General features: G+C 38.5%; 1 protein-coding gene across 1 annotated transcript in view; it reads right to left on the reverse strand.

Annotated features, from left to right (window-relative positions):
- The window catches only part of IFT57 (intraflagellar transport 57), a 74,356-nt gene that overhangs the window by 53,410 nt on the left and 2,021 nt on the right, over positions 1 to 18,925 (reverse strand). The window contains exons 2-4 of the mRNA XM_070787383.1: positions 16,691 to 16,853; positions 15,848 to 15,966; positions 2,416 to 2,506 (exon numbers count right to left, since the gene is read on the reverse strand). Of these exons, the coding sequence (XP_070643484.1) occupies positions 2,416 to 2,506; positions 15,848 to 15,966; positions 16,691 to 16,853 (373 nt within the window). The remainder of the gene's footprint in view (positions 1 to 2,415; positions 2,507 to 15,847; positions 15,967 to 16,690; positions 16,854 to 18,925) is intronic.

The raw sequence follows: 18,925 nt of genomic DNA on the forward strand, positions 1-18,925 counted from the left end.
CATAGACAGCAGCCCACTAGGCTACTCTGTCCCTGGGATTCGCCAGGCAAGAACACTGGAGTAGGTTGCCATTTCCTTCTCCAATGCATGAGAGTGAAAAGTGAAAGTAAAGTCACTCAGTTGTGTCCGACTCTTAGCGACCCCATGGACTGCAGCCTACCAGGCTCCTCCGTCCATGGGATTCTCCAGGCAAGAGTACTGGAGTGGGTTGCCATTGTCCTCTCCATGTCCTATTTGTATGGAAATACAAAAAACCTCAAGTAGCCAAAGCAATCTTGAGAAAGAAGAATGGAACTGGAGGAATCAACCTGCCTGACTTCAGGCTCTACTACAAAGCCACAGTCATCAAGAAAGTATGGTACTGGCACAAAGACAGAAATATAGATCAATGGAACAAAATAGAAAGCCCAGAGATGGATTCACACACCTAAGGATACCTTATACTTGACAAAGGAGGCAAGAATATACAATGGAGAAAAGTCAATCTCTTTAACAAGTGGTACTGGGAAAACTGGTCAACCACCTGTAAAAGAATGAAACTAGAACACTTTCTAACATGATACACAAAAATAAACTCAAAATGGATTAAAGATCTAAATGTAAGACCAGAAACTATAAAACTCCTAGAAGAAAACAAAGGCAAAACACTCCCTGACATGAATCACAGCAGGATCCTCTATGACCCACCTCCCAGAGTAATGGAAATAAAAGCAAAAATAAACAAATGGGACCTAATTAAACTTACAAGCTTTTGCACAACGAAGGAAACTATAAGCAAGGTGAAAAGACAGTCTTCAGAATGGGAGAAAATAATAGCAAATGAAGCAACTGACAAAAAATTAATCTCAAAAATATACAAGCAGCTCATGCAGCTCAAAATCAGAAAAATAAGCGACCCAATCAAAAAATGGGCCAAAGAACTAAACAGACATTTTCCAAAGAAGACATACAAATGGCTAACAAACACATGAAAAGATGCTCAACATTATTCATTATCAGAGAAGTGCAAATCAGAACCACAATGAGGTACCATCTCACACTGGTCAAAATGGCTGCAATCCAAAAGTCTACAAACAATAAATGCTGGAGAGGGTGTGGAGAAAAGGGAACCCTCTTACACTTTTGGTGGGAATGCAAACTAGTACAGCCACTATGGAGGAAAATGTGGAGATTCTTTAAAAAACTGGAAATAGAACTGCCTTATGACCCAGAAATCCCACTGCTGGGCATACACACTGAGGAAACCAGAACTGAAAGAGACACGTGTACGTCAATGTTCAGTGCAGAACTGTTTATAATAGCAATCATCTTTTTTACACATATGGTTTAAAATATTTATACTACTGACAAAATACATTAAAAACTTTAAAGACAGAAAGCATGAAGAGAAAATAATCATCCATAATCCTCCCCACACATAACTAATGTTAATATACTGGTGTTAACTGTTTTTCTGTGTATTTTACATAGTTGAGTTTGTGCATAAAGTATGTTATCATCCCCATGTCACTAACATTTCTTTTAATGGCTATATGACATTCTACCATATGCATATGTCTAATTTATTTAATGGTTATTTTCAGCATTCACTATAAAATAATGCAGTGATTAGTATCTTTGCAGCCTACAGTAGCATAATAAATTACTTTTAAGTTAAAATACAGACTGTATGTATTATCTATTGATTAAAAAAAAAATCACCTGAAAAATGTAATTGGTCTATGACAGTAAAATATACTACAACATTTTTCTTCTCCACCATTTTCACTTTAAATCATATATACACTTTCTAAAATACTAGTGTCAACTCATCTCTGATTCTGAGGAAGAACTCTTCTTCTCTACCATTCTCCTAGTCCAGTCTGTTATAAAGATATGATCATTTAATTTCACACTATAGATAGAATTTTAAGAATGAGAATATGCCCAGAGGTTGCCAAACAACTTAAATAATGTTGATATTTATAAGTATTTTTTAATGTTCCTGCAGGGTAGGGTACTAATCATCTTAATTGCAGAAGCATAAAGGAGTTCCTGAGAAATGAATGGTATTCTTATGAAGCAGACTGTATTAATTCAAAAGTCTATTGCTGTCTTCTAAATTCTCTATTATTTATGGTCTATTTAAGATCATGAATGGTTAACTGTTTACCTATATAACTAGTGGTCGACCATTTTCTGTCTATATTTGAAGAACCTCTGCTAAATTCACACCATAATCATTAGTGAACATGAAAATTAATTTAACCAAAGGTTTAAATTACTGATATTTGGCACTCTATTCAAAAGCTTTTTTTTTTTTAATCTACAAACAATGAAATAAACTAATCCAGATAATGGAAGTCTAGGGGAATTCAGAGAAGGGAAATGAATTCAAAGGTGAAAATGGACAAAAAAGTTCAGCAACACACATACCACAAATTCTTCATCCACTTTATTCAATGTTAATTCTGCATCATCTTCTGCAACAGTTTCTTCTTCTAATTCTTCCACTGGGTATGCTGGTCTAAAATAATAAAGCTTTACATGAGATGAGGGAGAAGGCAGTGGCACCCCACTCCAGTACTCTTGCCTGGAGAATCCCATGGACGGAGGAGCCTGGAGGGCTGCAGTCCATGGGGTCGCTAAGAGTTGGACATGACTGAGCAACTTCACTTTCACTTTTCCCTTTCCTGCATTGGAGAAGGAAATGGCAACCCACTCCAGTGTTCTTGCCTGGAGAATCCCAGGGACGGGGGAGCCTGGTGGGCTGCCGTCTATGGGGTCACATAGAGTCGGACACGACTGAAGTGACTTAGCAGCAGCAGCACATGAGATGAGAGGGAAAAACAAAACATTTCAGCAGGGCAAAAAGGTACAATATGAGTATTAAGGATCCTCCCCACTGTATGCCAGTTCTGGTTCTTTTTCACCTGCCCCTCTTCCCATAATCAGTTAAATGTTTCACGTATCCTTCCTGAAACTCTCTATGTAAAGAAGCAAAAACATTTATTTCCAAACTTGATGATTTAAGTAGTAATACATGAATGGGATGGTACCATGCATACTATTAGCCAACCTACTTTCTTCACTTACTAATATACCATATTTAAGTACATATACAGTTGACCCCTTGGAGAAGGCAATGGCACCCCACTCCAGCACTCTTGCCTGGAAAATCCCATGGATGGAGGAGCCTGGTGGGCCGCAGTCCATGGGGTCACTAAGAGTCGGACATGACTGGGCGACTTCACTTTCACTTTTCACTTTCATGCATTGGAGAAGGAAATGGCAACCCACTCCAGTGCTCTTGCCTGGAGAATCCCAGGGACGGGGGAGCCTCGTGGGCTGCCATCTCTGGGATTGCACAGAGTCGGACAGGACTGAAACGACTTAGCAGCAGCAGCAGCAGCAGCACAGTTGACCCTTGAACAACATAGGTTTGAACTGTGTGGGTCTATTTAACACAGAGATTTTTTTTTTAATCTATAGTAAATACTAACTATTACATGATTCTTGGTAGGTTAAATCTACACATGTGGAACTCTGGATACGGAGGAACAGCTTATAAGGAAGCCCTACCCACTCCAGGATTCTTCAAAAATCCAAAGGACAGAGAAGACTGGTGGGCTACAGTCCATGGGGTCACAAAGACACGACTGAGTACCTGAGTATAAGCACAAGCACACTAAGTTACATGTAGATTTTCCACATCCTTAACCCATGCACTGTTAAAAGGTCAGTTGTGCATCTCTCTCTCTCCCTCCTCATCTCTTTTTCTTGCCCTCATGCTAGCTCTCTCTCTTAACATATTTGCACTGTTTTCAATCGAACAGCAGTACCATAGCAATATAACTAGCAACTTATGGATGAACATTATTTTTCATTTCCTTACTAGTTCAGTTCAGTCGCTCAGTTGTGTCCGACTCTTTTCGACCCCATGAATTGCAGCACGCCAGGCCTCCCTGTCCATCACCAACTCCCGGAGTTCACTCAGACTCATGTCCATCGAGTCAGTGATGCCATCCAGCCATCTCATCCTCTGTCGTCCCCTTCTCCTCCTGCCCCCAATCCCTCCCAGCATCAGAGACTTTTCCAATGAGTCAACTTTAGCATCATTCCTTCCAAAGAAATCCCAGGGCTGATCTCCTTCAAAATGGACTGGCTGGATCTCCTTGCAGTCCAAGGGACTCTCAAGAGTCTTCTCCAACACCACAGTTCAAAAGCATCAATTCTTCGGCACTCAGCCTTCTTCACAGTCCAATTCTCACATCCATACATGACCACAGGAAAAACCATAGCCTTGACTAGATGAACCTTTGTTGGCAAAGTAATGTCTCTGCTTTTGAATATGCTATCTAGGTTCATCCTTATACATCAAGTATAACGGCTGGGCCAACAACTATGTATATTTTGTTGTTTTGTTCAATATTACTAAAAACAACTTCCAAAATGTCACCCTAATTTAAACTCCCAACAGCAGTGATGCCTTTTCCATACATTTGCCAATATGGTAAATAAGCTTCAATTTTTGTCAATCATTAAGGGAAAAAAATCCCACTCTTATTTTAATTGCATTTCTTTCACATGAGAGTGGTTGAATGCCTTTTCATGTTTTAACTGGTTATGTGTTTTTCAGTGAAATGCCTATCAATGCCCTCTGCTTTTGTGTATATTAAGAAAATTAATACTTTGCCTAACCCTGTTAGGCACTTCCCTTGTAGCTCAGTCGGTAAAGAATCTGCCTGCAGTGCAGAAGACCCAGGTTCGATCCCTGGGTTCGGAAGGTCCCCTGGAGAAGAAAATGGCAACCCACTCCAGTATCCTTGCCTGGAAAATCTAAGGGACAGAGGAACCTTGTGGGCTGCAGTCATTGGGTCGCAAAGAGTCAGGCACGACTGAGCAACTAACACTTACCCTGTTAAGATATTTTTCTTAGCTTATTACCTAAATATTAGCTATTCAGGACTGTTATAATTATTATTACATAGACTTTGCAACGTTTTCTTGCATGAATCCTAATTTTCACATCATATATCTAACATCCCTTCGTGGATCACAGTCTTGCTGTGACAAAGGGGCTTGCATAACTCAAAGAAGCTATGAATCATGCTGTGCAGGGCCACCCAAAATGGACAGGTCATAATGGAGAGTTCTGAGAAGATGTGGTCCACTGGAGGAGGAAATGACAAACCACTCCAGTATTCTTGCCTTGAGAACCCACGAACGGTGTGAAAAGGCAAAAAGATAGGACACTGAAAGATGAAGCCCCCAGGTGAGAAGGTATCCATTATGCTACTGGAGAAGAAAGGAGGGCAATTCCTATTAGCTCCAAAAAGAGGGAAGTGGCTTGGCCAAAGCAAAAACGATGTTAACTGTGGATATGTCTGGTGGTAAAAGTAAAGACTGATGCTGTAAAGAACAATATTGATAGGAACCTGGAATGTTAGTGTCATGAATCATGGTAAATTGGACATGGTCAACTTACCATCTTGTGTGGTCAAGTAGGAGACAGCAAGATTGAACATCTACATCTCAGGAATCAGTAGACTAAAATGGACAGGAGTAGGTGACTTTAAAACAGAGGATCACTATATCTACCACTGTGGGCAATAATTCTTTAGAAGAAATGGAGTAGCCCTTACAGTCAACAAGAGTTCGAAATGCAACACTTAGGTACAAACTCAAAAACAACAGAATGTTATAGATTTGTTTTCAAGGCAAGTCATTCACAGTAATCCAAGTCTATGCCCCAACCACTGATGCTGAAGAAGTTGACCTGCTCTATGAAGACCTACAACACCTTCTGGAACACCAAAAAAGATATCTTATTCATCATAGGGGATTGGAATGCAAAGTAGGAAGTCAAGACATACCCAGAATAATAGGCAAGTATGGCCTTGGAGTTCAAAATGAAGCAGAACAAAGGCTAACAGAGTTCTGTCAAGAAAATATGCTGGTCATAGCAAACACCCTTCTTCAACAATATAAGAGATGACTCTGGCTGTTCTTTGTAGCCAAAGATGGAGGAGCTCTATACAGTCAGCAAAAACAAGACTTGGAGCTGACTGTGGCTCAGATCATGAGCTCCCTACTGCAAAAGTCAGACTTAAATAGAAGAAAGTACAGAAAACCAGTAGGCCGTTCAGATATGACCTAAATCAAATCCCTTATGTTTGTACAGCAGAGGTGATAAATAGATTCAAGGGATTAGATCTGATATACAGAGTGCCTGAAGAACTATGGATGGAAATTTGTGACACTGTGCAGGAGGCAGTGACCAAAACCATCCCAAAGGAAAAGAAAAGAAAAAAAGCAAAGTGGGTGAGGAGGCTTTACAAATAGCTGAGGAAAGTAGAGAAGTGAAAGCAAGGAAGAAAGGGAAAGATATACCCAACAGAGTATATTTTTGAATGCAGAGTTCCAGAGAATATCAGGGAGAAATAAGAAGTCCTTCTTAAGTGAACAATGAAAAGAAAGAGGAGAAAACTACACAATGGATTAAGACTAGAGATCTCTTCAAGAAAACTGGAGATATCAAGAAAACAAATCATAAAAGGATGGAGCAATACAGGACAGAAAAGGTAAGGACCTAACAAAAGCAGAAGATACTAAGAAGAGATGGTAAAAATACACAGAAGAACTATACAAAAAAGGTCTTAATGATCCAGGTTACCATGGATGGTGTGGTCACTCACCCAGAGCCACAAATCCTGAGTGTGAAGTCAAGTGAATCTTAGAAAGCATTACTATTAACAAAGCTGGTGGAGGTGACTGAATGCCTGTTAGCTACTTAAAATCCTAAAACATGATGCTGTTAAAGTGCTGCACTTCACACATCAACAAATTTGGAAAACTCAGCAATGGGGACAGGACAGGACAAGGTCAGTTTCCATTCCACTCCCTAAGAAGGGCAGTGCCGTACAACTACTGTAAAACTATGCTCATTTTACATGTACGTGATCAAACTACCATACAACTGCACTCATTTCACATGCTAGAAAGACAATGCTCAAAATATTTCAACCTAGGCTTTAGCAATATGTGAATCAAAAACTTACAGACTAATATGCTAGATTTCAAAGAGGCAGAGGAACGAGGGATAAAATTGCCAACATTTGCTGGATAGTGCAGAATGGAGAAAGCAAAGGAGTTCCAGAAAAATATCTGTGTCTGATTATTTAACTTATATGCAGAGTTTGGTTCAGTTCAGTCACTCAGTCGTGTCTGACTCCTTGCAACCCCATGGACTGCAGCAAGCCAAGCTTCCACATCCATCACCAACTTCTGGAGCTTGCTCAAACTCATGTCCACTGAATCGGTGATGTCATTCAACCATCTCATCCTCTGTTGGTCTCTTCTCCCGCCTTCAATCTTTCCCAGCATCAGGGTCTTTCTAGTGATCAAGTTCTTCACATCTGGTGGCCTAAGTATCGGAGCTTCAGCTTCAGCATCAGTTCTCCCAATGAATATTCAGGACTGATTTCCTTTAGGATTGACTGGTTGGATCTCCTTGCAGTCCAAGGGACTCTCAAGAGTCTTCTCCAACACCAGAGTTGAAAAGCATCAATTCTTAGGCACTCAGCTTTCTTTATATTCCAACCCTCACATCCATACTTGCCTACTGGAAAAACCATAGCTTTCACTATGACAGAGAAGGCGATGGCACCCCACTCCAGTACTCTTGCCTGGAAAATCCCATAGACAGAAGAGCCTGGTGGGCTGCAGTCCGTGGGGTCACCAAGAGTCAGACATGACTGAGCGACTTCACTTTCACTTTTCACTTTCATGCACTGGAGAAGGAAATGGCAACCCACTCCAGTGTTCTTGCCTGGAGAATCCCAGGGATGGGGGAGCCTAGAGGGTTGCCCTCTATGGGGTTGCAGAGTTGGAGACGACTGAAGCGACTCAGCAGCAGCAGCAGATGGATCTTTGTTGGCAAAGTAATGTTTCTGCTTTTTAATATGCTGACTAGGTTGGTCATAGCTTTTCTTCCAAGGAGCAAATGTCTTTCAATTGCATGGCTGCAATCACCATCTGCAGTGATTTTGGGGCCCAAAAAAATAAAGTCTCTCACTGTTTCCATTGCTTCCCTGTCTATCTGCCATGAAGTGATGGGACCAGAGGCCATGATGTTAGTTTCCTGAATGATGAGTTTTAAGCCAACTTTTTCACTTTCCTCTTTCACTTTCATTAGAAGGCTCTTTAGTTCTTTTTCACTTTCTGCCATAAGGGTGGTGTCATCTGCATATCTGAGGTGATTGATATTTCTCTCAGCAATCTTGATTCCAGCTTGTGCTTCATCCAGCCCAGTATTTCGCATGATGTACTCTGCATGTAAGTTAAATAAGCAGGGTGACAATATACAGCCTTGACGTACTTCTAACCAGTCTGTTGTTCCATGTCCAGGTCTCACTGTTGCTTCTTGACCTGCATACAGATTTTTCAAGAGGCAGGTCAGGTGGTCTGGTAAAGAGATGGGATATCCCATCTCTTTAAAATTTCCAGGTTGTTGTGATCCACACAGTCAAAGGCTTTGGCATAGTCAATAGAGCAGAAATAGATGTTATTCTGGAACTCTCTTGCTTTTTCCATGATTCAGTGGATGTTGGCAATTTGATCTCTGGTTCCTCTGCCTTTTCTAAATCCATCTTGAACATCTGGAAGTTCTCAGTTCACACACTGTTGAAGCCTGGCTTGGAGGATTTTGAGCGTTACTTTGCTAGTGTGTGAGATGAGTGCAATTGTGCGGTGGTTTGAACACTCTTTGGCATTTCCTTTCTTTGGGATTGGAATGAAAATTGACCTTTTCCAGTCCTGTGGCCACTGTTGAGTTTTCCAAATTTGCTGGCATATTGAGTGCAGCACTTTCACAGCATCATCTTTCAGGATTTGAAATAGTTCAACTGGAATTTCATCACCTCCACTAGCTTTGTTAGTAGTGATGCTTCCTAAGGCCCGCTTGACTTTGCATTCTAGGATGTCTGGCTCCAGGTGAGTGATCATGCCATCATGCTTATCTGAGTCATCAAGATCTTTTTTGAATAGTTCTTCTGTGTATTCTTGCCACCTCTTCTTAATAGCTTCTGCTTCTGTTAGGTCCACACCATTTCTGTCCTTTACTGTGCCTATCTTGCATGAAATGTTCTCTTGGTATCTCTAATTTTCTTAAAGAGATCTCTAGTCCTTCCCATTCTATTCTTTTCCTCTATTTCTGTGCACTGATCACTGAAGAAGGCTTTCTTATCTCTCCTTGCTACTCTTTGGAACTCTGCTTTCAGACAGGTGTATCTTTCCTTTTCTCCTTTGCCTTTAGCTTCTCTTCTTTTCTCAGCTATTTGTAAGGCCTCTTCAGACAACCATTTTGCCTTTTTGCATTTCTTTTTCTTGGGGATGGTCTCGATCACTGCCTCCTATACAATGTCATGAACCTCCATCCATAGTTTTTCAGGCACTCTATCAGATCTAATCCCTTGAATTTATTTGTCACTTTCACTGTATAATCATAAGGGATTTGATTTAGGTCAAAACTGAATGGTCTAGTGGTTTTCCCTACTTTCTTCAATTTAAGTCTGAATTTGGCAACAAGGAGCTCATGATCTGAGCCACAGTCAGCTCCTGGTCTTGTATTTGCTGACTGTATAGAGCTTCTCCATTTTTGGCTACAAAGAATATAATCAATCTGGTTTGGTATTGGCTACCTGGTGATGTCCATGTGTAGAGTCATCTCTTGTGTTGGAAAGTAAAAGTAAGTATTGAACACTTATTTCTCTACCAAGATTAATGACACATAGGGCACTGGATCAAGATGCCAGAGTAACAGGATGTGCAGTTATCTCATCCTGCGAGGGCACCAAAATTGGAACTAGCTCTTAAACTACCATCAACAGAATGCTGGAACCCACCAGAAAAGACACCCCATGTCCAAAGACAGAGGAGAAGCCACCACGAGATGGTAGGAGGGGTGTAATAATGATAAAATAAGATCCTATAACTGCTGGGTGGGTAATGCACAAACTGAAGAACAATAATACCAAAGAAGTTCTCCTACTTTTGTGAAAGTTCTGAGCCCCAAGGTAGGCTTCCCAGCCTGGGGACCCAGCAAAAGGATTAGGAATCCCCAGGGAATCTGACTTTGAGGACCAGCACAATTTGATTATAGGACTTTCGCAGGAGCGGGGGAAAGAGAGACTCTACTGTTGGAAAAGAGAAACAAAATCCTATGCAGACCAGGACCCAGGGGAAAGGAGTAGTAACCCCATGGAGACTGAAATAGACCTATCTGCTAGTGTTGGAGTGTCTTCTTTGGAGGCGTATGTAAGCAGTGGCTCACTGTGGGGATAGGGGGACTGGCAGCAGCAGTCATGGGAGGTGCCCCTTGGGTGAGTCTTCTTGGAGATCTCCATTAACCCTAAAATAGAGCCTACAGACCCCAGGCCTGGGTTTCCTCAGGCCAAACAATTAACAGAGAGGGAATGCAGCCCTACCCATCAGCAGACAATCAGATCAAAGTTCTACTGAGCTGGGCCCTGTCCACCAGAGCAAGACCCAATTTTTCCCACTGCCAGTCCCTCCCATCAGGAAGCTCACACAAGCCTCTTAGCCTCACCCACCAGAGAGCAAGCAGAAGAAGCAAGAAGAACTACAATCCTGCATCTACCAGGATGAAAACCACATAACAGAAAGTTAATCAAAATGGAAAGGCAGAGGGTTATGTCCCAGATGAAGGGACAAGATAAAACCCCATAAAAACAACTAAATGAAGTAGAGATATGCAACTTTCCAGAAAATGAATTCAGAGTAATGATAGAGAAGATGATCTAGGAAGATCTCAGAAAAGAAGGAAGATGCAAGAAATGTTTATCAAAGCCTTAGAAGAACTAAAGAACAAATGAACAGAGATGAACAATACACTAGAAAGAATCAACAACAGAATAACTGAGGCAGAAGAATGGATAAGTGACCTGGAAGAAAGATTGGTGGAAATTACTGCCATAAAACAGAATATAGAAAAAAGAACGAAAAGAAATGAAGACAGCCTAAGAGACTTCAGGGACAACATTAAATGTACCAACATTCACATTATAGGGGTCCCAGAAGGAGAAGAGAGAGAGAGAGAAGACTCAAGGAAATATTTAAAGAGATAATATCTGAAAACTTCCCTAACATGGGAAAGGAAACAGTCAAACAAGTCCAGGAAGCAAGCACAGAAAGTCTCAGGCACAATAAACCCAAGGAGGAATACACCAAGACACACAGTAATTAAAAAGACAAAAAATTAAAGACAAAGATAAAATATTAAAAGCAACAAGGGAAAAGCAACAAATTACTTACAAGAAAACTCCCATAAGTTTATCAGCTGGTTTCTAAACAGAAACTCTACAAGACAGAAAGGAGTGGCTTTTTTTTTTTTTTTGGCATATATATTTAAAGTGCTAAAACAGAAGAGAACCTACAACCAAGAATACTCTACCCAGCAAGATTCTCTTTCAGATTTGATGGAGAAATCAAAAGCTTTACAGACAAGAAAAAGTGAAGAGAATTCAGCACCATCAAACCAGCTTTATCTACAACTGCTAAAGGAACTTCTCTAGGAAGGAAACACAAGAGAAAGAAAAGATTTATAAAAAATAAACCCAAAACAATTAAGAAAATAGTAACAGGATTATACAGATCAGTAATTGTCTTAAATGTAAATGGATTAAATACCAAAATATATAGACTGGCTGGTGGATGAAAACATGGGCATGTATGCACTTCCACTTACATCATCAGTCTACTTAACTCTCTAGATTGTATGTAATTATTGCAATTGTAATTATCTTTTATTTTTTGTCTGGCTATTGATTATGAAAACTGATAAAAGTAATCTACTATTGTGATTTTGATTATTTAACTATTATCCCTTTTTACCACTGCATCATGATTGGTCAACAGAAAATAACAGAATTCTAAATCACTAAAACTATCATTTAATAGGAAAACCCATAATCACTTTTTAAAATCCAGATGCACATTAGAATTATCTTGGAATTTTTTGAAAAAATAGAAATGCTCAGCTATTGTTTTTTCTCCAAAGTTCCAGATGTGATTCTAATGAGCAGTCATATTTAAAAACAACTGGACTATATAATGATCTTAAAAAAAAGAAATACATGCAGTTGGAGCTGAAGTCTGAGTAAAGCAGCCTAGTGGTCCTCCCACACCTGCTGATGTGATTGCTCAGGGGATAATACTGTAGTGATGATCCCCAGACAAGAAAAATGTGCCATTTAAACCACTGTTAATCTCATGAATAAGTTATTCTTGGAAGCTTGACTGTACTGTGGGTTGTCATCCACGCCTCAACCTTCAAGGATATGCCTTGATTAAAAAAAATATGAAGAAAGCTATAGGATAATCTTCAGCTGGAGAAACCTGAGCTGGACCTGAACTCGGATAACTTCGCTTATTCAGCAAACAAGGCCTGTCCTTTCTTAACTTTGCCTTTCTATGGACAAAATTGATCTGTCTGCTAGATCACATCCCATTGGTAAAGATACAGCTCAAGCCTTGAACACAAAGATTATATGCCAATGTCATGTGTTACTTTAATAGTTGTACCTTCTTACTGATCGATTGTGACAAGGCTAATGATAGACTGTAATGTGGAACAACTTCTTGCATGTGGGGAACCCTGCATATTGGAGAACTTCATCAACTATTGTGAATGGACTGTTTCCCCTAAAACCTACAGTATGTTTTTTGAAATCACTCCTCAATTAGTATTATAACTGATGATGTAAACATTAGCTTAATGTATCACTTAGGAATCCCTTTCTCTGGATGCTTAATATACATTGATCTTTTATATTGGAAGAGGACCACCTATTATTTCCCCCCCATACCATGAAAATTCAGATGTTACTGACTTCAATGTTATTTCCTACTTTGTCTGTTCCTAATATTAGCTTTTCCTTAGAACCCCTACATAAGATTTTGCAAGGAACCAAAGTATTAAAAGATTTCATATGCTGTGCTTAGTCGCTCAGTAGTGTCTGACTCTTTGCGACCCCATGGAATATAGCCCACCAGGCTCCTCTGTCCATGGGGATTCTCCAGGCTGCCATGCCTTCCTCCAGGGGATCTTCGCAACCCAGGGATTGAACCCAGGTCTTCTCCTGCATTGCAGGCGGATTCTTTCCCATCTGAACATAGGAAAACACAATTGTATCTTGATAGAATATTTTACTGGTTTACTACTGTTTTTACTATTATCATAGCTGATAAGTTAATGGATATAGGAGTTAATGTACAAAAACATACCTCTCATTCCTGGCGGGACTTTTCCTTTACTACATTCCCTATCACTCAGAAATGGTTTTTTTCCATTGTTTAACTCTTTGCTTGTTTTTTGTTTCTTTTGACTGTTTGGAATTGTAATTTGACCTACAGAATTAACAAGACTGTTCATGTTATTTTGCCTTATTCCTATGCTCTTAAGTATAAACAATCCTGAGGCTATTATGGAAATTAAAATGGAGGAAGCTTTGGTTCAGGCTTCAGAAGCACGAGAGGTCTCTGACCTTGCTTCTGATGTGCCTGGCCACAGCCTATATTCCATGGTTGTGTGCAAGCACAACTAGTCAGGCAGCACTTTAAATAAAAAAGGGAGTGGGCCTGGAATTCTTGAGCTCCTGGAGGCCTGGCCAACTGTACCCAGGGTTTAATGGAATCCTATGACTCGTAAGATAAAACAAACAGCATTGTAAAAGTGTTAACATAAAACCAGAGCTTCATTTTTGCACACAAACTGATGATATTAGTTTGCACCTTGGGATTATAAGCAAAAGCCCCTGAAACTGCAATTTGAAGTCTCATTTGTGGCGTGGACATACTTTTCCCAAGCGGGACTCCAGACTGCTATTATTTGGAACTTCCCTAAGTTCTGGATGTTGGTTGGCCTAATTTGGTGATGCATGTGCTATTACGCTTCTTTATTGTTTCTATTTCTCTTTCCTTTTAATGACTGTATATTGAAATTAAGTTAAATAATCCTTATTAAATACTGAAATTTTTAATGCTTTAAAAAAAGATTAATGACACACATTTCTCATATTAAAAATATTCAGAAGTATTTGCATTTATTTCTGGAAACTTATAAAAATCCATACCTCAGAAAGGTTAACAAAAAACAAAAACTGACATTTAATATTACGGAAGGAAAGTACTACACACCAAATTAATCTTAAAGGATAAATTTCCTATTTTTGTTATTACTAACTAGAATTAGATTATATCTTAAAGGCAATGTTTTCCTAGGATTTTTATGTTTTCTAGGGTTTATTTTAGCATATTTAAATATACAAAATAAGCATATACAAACATGTAACTTCTTTGTCACTTACATATCACATAGCTGATATGTAATTCTGATTTTCAATGTTTTTCTAATCTGATTTTCAATGTTCCCTCCTCCTTCTCTCTCCATGTATATATGGTCCCTATAAATTATCCAAATTACAATATGTGGCCAAGAATAAGATATACTAAGAAACAAAGGAAGTACCAAATTAAATAGTAGCTGAAATACTAATAGTTCCTGAATTTAGAATCCACTGGGCAATAAATTTAAAAATTTCTAAAAATTACAAATGTAGGATATCTCATAACTTTTCATAAACTCTAATAAGGAAGTAATGTGGATCATATATACTCATTCTCCATATTGCACTAAGTCGTAATGTTTGAGTTGGAGCATATGCAATTGCCACTCTTTTTTAATTAAAAAATAGATGACTATCTGTAATTTCATATGGTTCAACTTGATGATAAGCTAAGTCAAGTAAGTGTTTAAAAGTATTCATTAATAAAGAGTAGACTGTTTTCCTGAGAGAATGTAATTGAATATACATTAAAATCTGTTGTTGTTGTTGTTTAGTTACTAAATTGTGCCCAACTCTTTTGCAGTCTCATGAACTGTAGCCTGCCAGGCTCCTCTGTCCAAGGGATTTCCTAGGCAAGAATACTGGAGTGGGTTGCCATTTCCTTCTCTAATACATTAAAATATAGAAATAATATATATACTTTTCCAAGAAATTAGTTCTAATTCAAAATCACTGTTTGCTCATGTTTTTACCTAAATAATGCCTTCCACAATTTTTAACCTATCAATAATCTCAGTCTTCAAAAGACAAAATTTATATATTTTCTAATTATAACCTATACAAATTGACAGTTTCTAAATATTTTATTTCCTCATCCATGTGGTCAACATTTACTGGGTATCTATGATATACCAAATGCTATGCTAACTGCCATACAAAGATTTCATAATTTCTAGAAAGAAAGACTTGTACATAAATGACTTTAATACCATGGGAAAGATATGGCAACAGAAATATAAACAAATCATAGATCAGAGAAAGAAGTAATGAACAATATCTAACAGAGTGTTTCTTCAGTATTATTCTTGCCTCGTCACTATAAACAAAGGGAAAAAATCCCACTTGAAATACTCTATTAATTTCCATTTTTTCCTTAAATTTGTAGGCTATCAGTTACTTCCCATGTATATACTATCTTTGTTTGTATCATAAATACATTCAAAGAAATTTCAAAAAAATATACTCAATTGACTAGGATATAGTTATAGTTAAATCTTTAATAACTATATATTTGAATTGGGAAGGGGAACAGTAGAATATCTAGTTTTGAAGATACTAGATATTTCAATTTTGTCTGTACTGACTTTTCTAATTACCTGTGGCATTTTTAGTTTAACGGTCAAGAGGAAATACTTCCTATCAGTTCAGTTAAATAGCTTTGAACAGTTAGAAGAAAAAGCTATGCACATAAAATTACTATTTCCAGGTTGGGTAATTTTTACCTTTTCCAAGTGAAACCAATATATTTTAATGCTTCTTCAGCTAAACAGTCAAGAACATAGCATACATGCTCTCCATAACCCGACTTTAATTTTGAAGGAGGAAAATCTGCAGTTCTTCCCTGAAATACAAAAGATAAACTGGGTATTATTTGTTATTTATATTGCAATGTCAAAATATTTTAAGCAAAGTACTGTTGAATAAATGTATCACTTCTTGATTCTTCAAATGATTTAAAGTAACTGTAATTACATTGCTTCTCAGAAATCCATCTCTTTAGTCTTCTTTTAAAAATCCATTGGTACATATATACAAAAGGAAAATGAAGATGTTTTATTGTCAAAAGTATCAAATTAAAAGGCAATAGTATCAAATTAAAAGACAATAACCTCATGACAGCAGAACAAATCACTGATGTTATTAGGGTGAAAAATCAGTAAAACCACTAGGTTGGTATCATACTGTTAAACAACTATGTGAAGGATGAAGTGATTCACTTGTCAAAAATTAATAATGTGTGTGCCAAAAATTCTTACTGCTTGTCCCCAGGAAAAGTCAGAAATGAAAAGCACCACTGCTATCATGGTCTATTAAATCAAAGTTCTTTTTCAAAATACAGTGTTTCAGCTTTCTAGTTTTTAATCATTTTTTAGAAGGTGAACTAAGTATACATAAATTCATCTCTGAGACATATTAACATTAATAATGAACACACACTGAACACACACACATAGTTATTCACAGAGAATTCTTCTAAAAGGCTAGCATTTATGTTGCTGAATTATCAAGATTAAAAATGTCCTAACTTGCAAACATGCAGAAAGAAGGGAGTTGTTTATACTTACAAATGATCGAAGCTCAGATAATATGTTAGATATTATTGCATTAGGATCATCATATTCTTGAGGCTGCTCAAAGGGGCGTCCTGCTTTGTTAATTAACCAAGCAGCAAGGGTGCAAAACATGTAGAACTGTTCCCCGGGATTGGTAGGCAGTGCAAAATAGTGTCTGTTCCAAAACAAAGGAGAACAGAATATGAAATAACAAACAAGTCCATAGTAGTTAAATGAACAAAATCTGAAATTGCCAAAGGATTTTTTGTCCCAATGACTTTAACATCAAAAGACACTCACAATTCATTCTGAGGTTTCTAGTAACCCACCACACTCTTATAGTAAAGATTTTAATCAACAGGATAAGGGCAATTTCTACTGGACACAAAATATTAGTTCAAAGACTTTAACTCAAAAAATGCACTGATGAATGCAGAACTTTGAACAAAATCATGTATGTGTCAGGATAATTAATAAGAGAATATCTCCTGAAATGGTAATTTGAAATTTAAGAGACTCTTGGAGTTTAAAATAAAGATAGTAATGATTATTTACTATGCATTTTTACTTTTTTTTTTTTAATACAGTGTAACTGTTAATCTTTATTTACTGTTTCTAACCTACTCACCATTATAGACAGTTGTTCTCAAATTGGCTGTATACTATATACTGTTCTCAATTGGCTAAATCACTTGAAGAGCTTGTTAAACTACTGCTATCTGACTAAACATTGCTTCTTACCTCACGAATTAAATCAAAACTTTTGGGAGTGAAGTCTGGAGTAGATATGTTTCAAAAGCTTCCTAGATAGTTCTAAGGTTCAGCCAGGATTAAGAACCACTGCCTGTGTATATCCCAGTCTAACAAACATTTGTGGACTTTAGGTTAAAGCCCCTAGCCTCCTAAAAATAGCCCTCTGAGGACCAACATGTTTCACACCTAAACTTAAAAGGAATAAAACCTGCAAGCCACAGCATTTGTTACTTTGATCAAAGACCTTATTTTGCTTTTATGTGAAGCTAGTACTATTGTTTATACTTAGATTTATAGATACTATAACTATTTTTCATAAGCAATCTACTCCTTCTTGATTTTTTTTCCAGTTTTTTTTCCTTCCCAATTTTTTTTCTTGCAGGATAAGTTTAAATGTTCTGGAAAATAACAGCTGGGAGGGAAAAAAGGTCATGAAGTCTTTCCAAGTAGGTATATGTTCACCCAGTACTAATAATTCATTTTTTTTTTTCCTTATTAGCTGATAACAACTCCAGGACAGAGGAATGGATACTGATAGATACTGTAGACCCAGGACAGTTCAGTTCAGTTCAGTTCAGTTCAATAGCTCAGTCGTGCCCGACTCTTTTCGACCTGATGGACTGCAGCACACCCAGGCTTCCCAGTCCTTCACCAGCTCCTGGAGTTTACTTAAACTCATGTCCATTGAGTTGGTCATCTGTCAGACCCTTCTCCTTCCACCCTCAATCTTTCCCAGCATCAGGGTCTTTTCAAATGAGTCAGTTCTTCACATCAGGTAGCCAAAGTACTGGAGCTTCAACATCAGTTCTTCCAATGAACACACTGGACTGATCTCCTTTAGGATGGACTGGTTGGATCTCCTTGCAGTCCAAGGGGCTCTCAAGAGTCTTCTCCAACACCACAGATCAAAAGCATCAATTCTTTGGCACTCAGCTTTCTTTATAGTTCAACTCTCACATCCATACATGACTACTGGAAAAACCATAGCCTTGACTAGACAGACCTTTGGTTCTCAAACTTAAGTGGGTATCAGAATCACCTGGAAGGCTTGTTGCAAAAGCAGACTTCTACGCCTCACCCTCTAGGATTTCTGATATATTGGACTCAGGAAAGGGCCTGTAGGATTGCACTTCTAATAAGTTCCCAGGTGATGTTGATGTTCCTAATCTGTTGACCATACTTTGAGAACCTTTAGACTAGGATCCTCCTCCTCCTCCTCCTAAGTCGCTTCAGTCATGTCCAAGTCTGTGCAACCCCACAGACAGCAGCCCACCAGGCTCCCCCATCCCTGGGATTCTCCAGGCAAGAACACTGGAGTGGGTTGCCATTTCCTTCTCCAATGCATGAAAGTGGAAAGTGAAAGTGAAGTCGCTGAGTCGTGTCTGACTCTTAGCGACCCCATGGACTGCAGCCTACCAGGCTCCTCCGTCCATGGGATTTTCCAGGCAAGAATACTGGAGTGGGGTGCCATTGCCTTCTCCGTAGACTAGGATA

Source organism: Bos indicus, chromosome 1, assembly GCF_029378745.1.
Source record: "Bos indicus isolate NIAB-ARS_2022 breed Sahiwal x Tharparkar chromosome 1, NIAB-ARS_B.indTharparkar_mat_pri_1.0, whole genome shotgun sequence".
NCBI classification, from domain to species: domain Eukaryota; kingdom Metazoa; phylum Chordata; class Mammalia; order Artiodactyla; family Bovidae; genus Bos; species Bos indicus.